Raw genomic sequence first — 6000 nt, forward strand, 5'->3', positions numbered from 1 at the left:
ACTGGAACTGGTTACTTCTGGGTTTCGGCGCTTGCACACACGCAGAAGCGCTAAATCGTGCTTTACGCATGCGCAGAAGCGGCGAATTGTAACCCGCGCATGCGCAGATGTGGCGCTGCAGGTTGCGAACGTGCTTCCCGCACGGATCACGTTCGCAACCCGACCGTCCACTGTATTTTAAATATACCACAAGCAGATCAGAGTCTAAGGCTGTGTATGCACTAACCCATCTGTAGCACAAAAATGCGGTTTTTTAAAATCAATCCAGAATTATACATGCTCATCCTCAACATATGCCCCAGGTGATGCCAAGCGAAATGAAACAGGAATGGCAGCATCTGCCCAAGGGTGAGGAGGATTCTTAGGTGAGGGTGGAGATAGCTCAAGTGGCGACTGGGAGAAGCATTTTAAAACAAGTGGGAGGGCTGTGTCCAGTGCTTTAAAAAAAAGAAAAAGTTTAAGGGTACTCTCATTTTGACTCAAGAAAACCACCATTTTATAGTTCAAATCGGGAAAAGTGAATACAATAAACGAACAAAAGTACAAAGATTCACAAAATGTTTAGGGCTATGTGTACCCCCAGAAAAAAGCACTGGGTGTGCCATACATTGGGGTTCTTTCGCTCAAGCTTAAGCTTAGCTACCTATCCTAGCCTCTGCCAAGGTATCTTTTGAGCCTTCAACTTGTAACCTGAGCTGATGCAAAGGTCATGTGCTAACTTCCTTGATACAACTATCAGGATTTCCTGAACAGTGAGTCCAAGTCTTTTGTTTGAGGGTAGGATCAGGACCTTCTAGATCCTGCTGTCCACAAGGTGTGGTTACTTGATATTGAGTTAGAAACCCTTCCCATGATTAGGTCATCCATGCCTTTTCCTTCTTACACAAGTGGAGAAAGGAAGCGGTGATTGTGGTCTTGGTATATTCCCACCTATAGCATCAATGGGCAGGTGTGCCCATTTCAAAAGGACACACCATGGGGTAAAACAACAAACTTTTATTTTCACAGCAAAACTAGTTTTTTAAGAAACACTTTTCAAGAGCAAAAATATGCAATAGAACTAGATTTTGTGTGGACTACGATATAAAAAAGCAAGCACTCGGTTTCTATTGATTCTAGAATAAAATGTTGTGTGGCTGAAGCTTCTATCAAGATAGCTGGTGCCCATTTTATTTAGCTCGACTTAATTGCCCGCTGCTGATTCAACACAAAGCACACAGAAATGATTGCATTTCTCAGCGTTATTGGCAGTTGTTGATATTCAATAGCTGATTCGAACGAGACATCTAATTTGGGAGGGGAGACGGAATATTTGCTTCTGTACAATTTCTCACATTTGCTACGTCAGCAATATCAAAGTGTCTCATCAACAGTTTGATAGCATTATGTAAGGATGCCAAAGTTCTTGCTTGTGGAAGTTTCACAGTGCAACCGTGAAACTGATTCCTGCTACCTGTGCAGTAGGCTTAGATCTCATCCCAAAGTTGATTTAAAGTGCACTAGAAAGTGCCAGCTCCAGCATTTTTAGGGTGTGAGGAGAGGGGCTTGGGCAAGGTACCCCCAGTGTGTCTGGTAACCTGGGATATCCAAATCAAAAAATCTTTTGGTCCACATCTCATCTTTTGGGTGCTGTACTGTGGGTTGGGGAGCTAGACCACATTAGCTCTAGAGATGGGATAATTGGACTATTTCAAATCCACTGCAGTGGTACCTCGGGTTACATACGCTTCAGGTTACATACGCTTCTGGTTACATACACTTCAGGTTACATACTCCGCTAACCCAGAAATAATACCTCAGGGTAAGAACTTGCTTCAGGATGAGAACAGAAATCGTGCTCCGGCGGCGTGGTGGCAGCGTGAGGCCCCATTAGCTAAAGTGGTGCTCCAGGTTAAGAACAGTTTCAGGTTAAGAACGGACCTCCAGAACGAATTAAGTACTTAACCCAAGGTACCACTGTACTGTCATTTTAATGTATTTTACTCAGTTCTGTTCCATGGTTGAATTACTTAGGGTTGCCATATGTCTCGGACATAGCTGCTGTTTGGCCTTCTCAAACAGTGTCTGGGAGACAAACAGGCCAGACCTTACGCCAAAGAATAAATGGACATAAATTTGACATCAGGAATCACAAGACAGAGAAACCAGTAGGAGAACACTTCAATCTCCCAGGACATTCTATACAAGATCTCAAAGTAGCTGTTTTACTACAAAGGAATTTCAGAAATAGACTGGAAAGAGAAGCTGCTGAATTGCAACTTATCACCAAACTTAAAACCATGGAGAGACCTGGTCTGAACAAAGACATTGGATTCTTATCTCATTATACATGACAAAGCCATTTTTCACCTTCTCACCCCTTGCTTTTTCCTGTAAGACCTATTGCAGTCGTTAAGAGTCGTCAACAGGCTAATCACAGCTATCTGCCAATCACCCATTCCTACCACCCTTCTGAGTAATACCCCTCCCCACCTTCTCACTATATAGAAGAGTCTGGTATCTTCTGTTTCAGTGTATCTGAAGAAGTGTGCATGCACACGAAAGCTCATACCAAGAACTAACTTAGTTGGTCTTTAAGGTGCTACTGGAAGGAATTTTGTTTTGTTTTGACTATGGCAGACCAACACGGCTACCTATCTGTAACTGGGAGAAAAATGGTTAAATGTCCGGGAAATCCAGACATATGGCCGCCCACGTTGGGAATGTCGATTTGGGTGAATTTAATAATAAAAAAGCTCAACAACTCAAAAAGGTCAACAACCTTTGTGTCCGGATTTTCACTTTTTGAAATTTGGCAACGCAAATGTACATTATACATTTTTTAAAAAAAAGAAACCAGAATGCACATATAAATGCATACTATTTATATATTTAAAGCCCCAAGAACTGTTAGAACAGCCAGAAAATGACAAAATCTAGTTGAAAGTGTGATTCCCATCTGTACATTAGTCTGAGAGGTGTGGATTGGTTCATTTCATGTAGGAATGAATAAAGATCAAATTCTCCATGCACCCCTATTTCCGTCATATCTACTATGGTAGTGAAAATGAAGCTTGTGTGGGAAATGTAAAGAAAAATAAGGTACTTTCTATCATATCTGGTGGACCTGCCCCAAGGTGAAAGACTTCTGGGAGAAGATTTATAATGACTTGGAAAAAATGTTGAAATATACATTTATTAAAAAACCAGAGAGGCCTTTCTTCTTGGAATAACAGGTCTGGAATTGCCCAAAAAAGATATTAAATTATTTTTGTATGCCACAACTGCTGCTCAAATTTTATTAGCTAAGAATTGGAAAACACAAGAAGTACCAGCGGTGGAAGATTGGCAGATGAAGATGATGGACTTTTCGAAGCTAGCCGGCCTGACTGGAAGAGTCCGTGACCAGAAGGAGGAGGAGTACCAGGAAGAATGGATGAAATTTAGTTAAATATGTTAAGTTAAACTAATTGGAAAAATTTGCAAATACCAGATAGGTTTAGGATTTAAATACGTAATGTGATGAATCAATATGTTTAATGTTGAATTGGAAAGAAAGAAAGAAAGATGTTAAGCGATTAAGTTAATTTTTTAAGAATATTGGATTTGGAAAACCGTTAAAATGATATACATTGAAATTCAACCAGGGGGACATGAGGAAGTCACTTAACAATGTAACTAAGTTTGATTTAATACGGTGGAGGTTTATGTTTGTTTATATGTCTGTTTGTTTATTATTATTTTTTTGGAAAATTAATAAAAAATGAAGCTTGTGTGAATCCACTTTGCGTCTCATAACTGAGACTGAACTCTCTAAAACTGCCGATTGGATTAAATGGGGTGTGCCACAAATGCTTGCCTCTATTCGGTTATCCCAAAAGTGACCCTAAACATTTTAATTATGGGGTCTGCCTTTACAGAATCCGAGCTTGGCCGGACCTGATCCTCGATGCAAAACTGCAACTTCAATAACGTCCCAGGAGAAATGTATCAGCTACACTGAGTGACCCACTTAGAAGCAGTAGATAATAATCCGTTGTGTCATCGGTAAGGTCATAATTATAAACCATTAGGTCAAAATACTCATGGAACGATTGGAAAGAATCTTTTAAACATACCTGATGAACACCGAACCAGTACTCTCGGTAGCGCTGAGAGGAGGAGGATCATCGCTTGACTTGCGGGGGCGAGACTGTCGCTTAAAATGAAAGTCCAAGTCTTGGAGATCATGCATCTTCTTAACCATTTTAACAAAATTAAATGGCCGTTGGAAAAAGAATAAATGCTTCTCATCTGTCCCCAGACATATCCTTCCGCAGCACAGGTGTTTGCTGATATTTGACGTCGATTTTTATGCTGAACCTAGTTCAGGAAGGAGTTTTCTTTATGAGTTAATAAGTTACTTATTTGAACAATGTCACATGCCTCTTGTGTACCTGCCTTATTTACTTAGTACTAAAACCTAGGTATTAGTAATACTAATATACCGCTAAGGTGTCTAAGAAATCGAGCTATTTAAACATATATTCCTTTGGTAAACGAAGCAGTATTTGAAAGCTGTACTCTCGCAACATGGCTCATTAACCCGCTTCTATACAGAGCGGCATTGCTAAACACAGTTTGCCAAATCTGTGCAGTAAACTGAGTCTGGGTATTGGAAATGGGTTAAGTTTCTAAGCACTGGTAAATCCTGCCTCCCATTGAACCCTGCTAAATCCGCTGATTTCGGTGAGATCAAGGCTAAGTAGCAAAGTACATGTTGTATCAAAGGTTGGCACAGGGCTGGGGAAAACCCCTACCAAAGAATTTGAGGAGCTTTCAGAACTCAAGGTGGGACTCAATAAGCTACAGGAGATGCACAACTGGATTCCTCATTGCTTTCTATTTTTTCTTAAGAGCAGCCCTGAGTTGGAGCCCTTCCTTGCTTGCCATCCCCCAAATCCCAACCTTTCCCAACCTTGGGTCCCTTGATGTTGTTGGACTACAGCTCCCATCATTCCTCGCCAGCATGGCCAGTGGTCAGGGGCAATGGGAAATGAAGAATACCTGGGACCCATGTTTAAGAAAGTCAGTCAGTCACAGCGATGGAGCAAGCCGATTGGGTGCCTGGGGCGGCGCTTGTGCCCTGCGCCCAGGGGCAGGGCCAGATGGGGCAAGGCGCTCCGTAGGGCCTCCGAGGAGTCTGCCTGCCTCCTCCTACACAGCTGCCCTACAGCTGAGGGGGAGGCAGCGGGCAGACCGTGTGGGGCAGCGTGAAGCCTGCAGACGCCCAAGCCACCGCGTCACTTCCAGGAGAGACGCGAGGCTCGGGCTCGCTGCAAGCCCCGCAGTGAGTGCTGCCCGACATTTTGTCACCCCCCTCAGTGGTGACACCCAGGGCAGCCCACCCCCACCGCACCCCCCTTACTCCGCCCCTGGTCAGTCAGTCTGTCTATATGTCTGTCTTTATTTAATTTGTTTACCACCCTATAACCATAGATCTCAGGGCAGTTCACAACACAATAAACCAGAAAATACATAATAAAAACAAAACCAACCCAATAATTTTCCCTTCCACAATAAAGGCACCAGCCAAACCTCATTGGGGAGAGTATTTCACGAACGGGGAGCCACTGCAGAGAAGGCCCTGCTCTCATGTTGCCAATCTCCGGATCTCTCATGGAGGAGGCACATGAAGAAGCCTTGGAGTCAGAACGCAAGGCAACTATGCTTCAAGTCATTGACTTTTGCCAAATTGCACAAAGCTTTATGTGACACGGAGATGAGTTTTGACTTGGCTGGTATATCTCACGACAAAGGTTGCATGAAGGTATCTTCAAGTAAAGGAGGCGTGTGGAACCTGCTGTGCCCACCCCATAGTCTGGGAGAAGAGGAGCCATCGCCTAGCATCATCTAGAGGACCACAGGTTCCTCACACCTGAAGTAAAGAGACATGATTTTTAGTCCTGACTTCACGCCCGTCGAAATAGAGAGAACTTCCATTAAGGAAGGTATAGAGCATAGAGAAACGTTTTTTTCTGG

At 43.0% G+C, this 6000-nt stretch overlaps 1 protein-coding gene across 2 annotated transcripts in view; it reads right to left on the reverse strand.

Annotated features, from left to right (window-relative positions):
- Positions 1 to 4298, reverse strand: part of GRAMD2B (GRAM domain containing 2B) — a 55729-nt gene extending 51431 nt beyond the window's left edge. Inside the window, exon 1 of one of the 2 annotated variants that reach the window (XM_081930692.1) lies at positions 4098 to 4298. In XM_081930692.1, coding sequence (XP_081786818.1) covers positions 4098 to 4225 — 128 coding nt within the window. In that variant the 5' untranslated portion in view covers positions 4226 to 4298. The remainder of the gene's footprint in view (positions 1 to 4097) is intronic. The other variant, XM_081930690.1, reaches the window with a different exon arrangement.
- Positions 4299 to 6000: the final 1702 nt, after the last annotated feature.

This window comes from Podarcis melisellensis (assembly GCF_964234715.1).
Source record: "Podarcis melisellensis genome assembly, chromosome: 11".
Lineage (NCBI taxonomy): Eukaryota > Metazoa > Chordata > Lepidosauria > Squamata > Lacertidae > Podarcis > Podarcis melisellensis.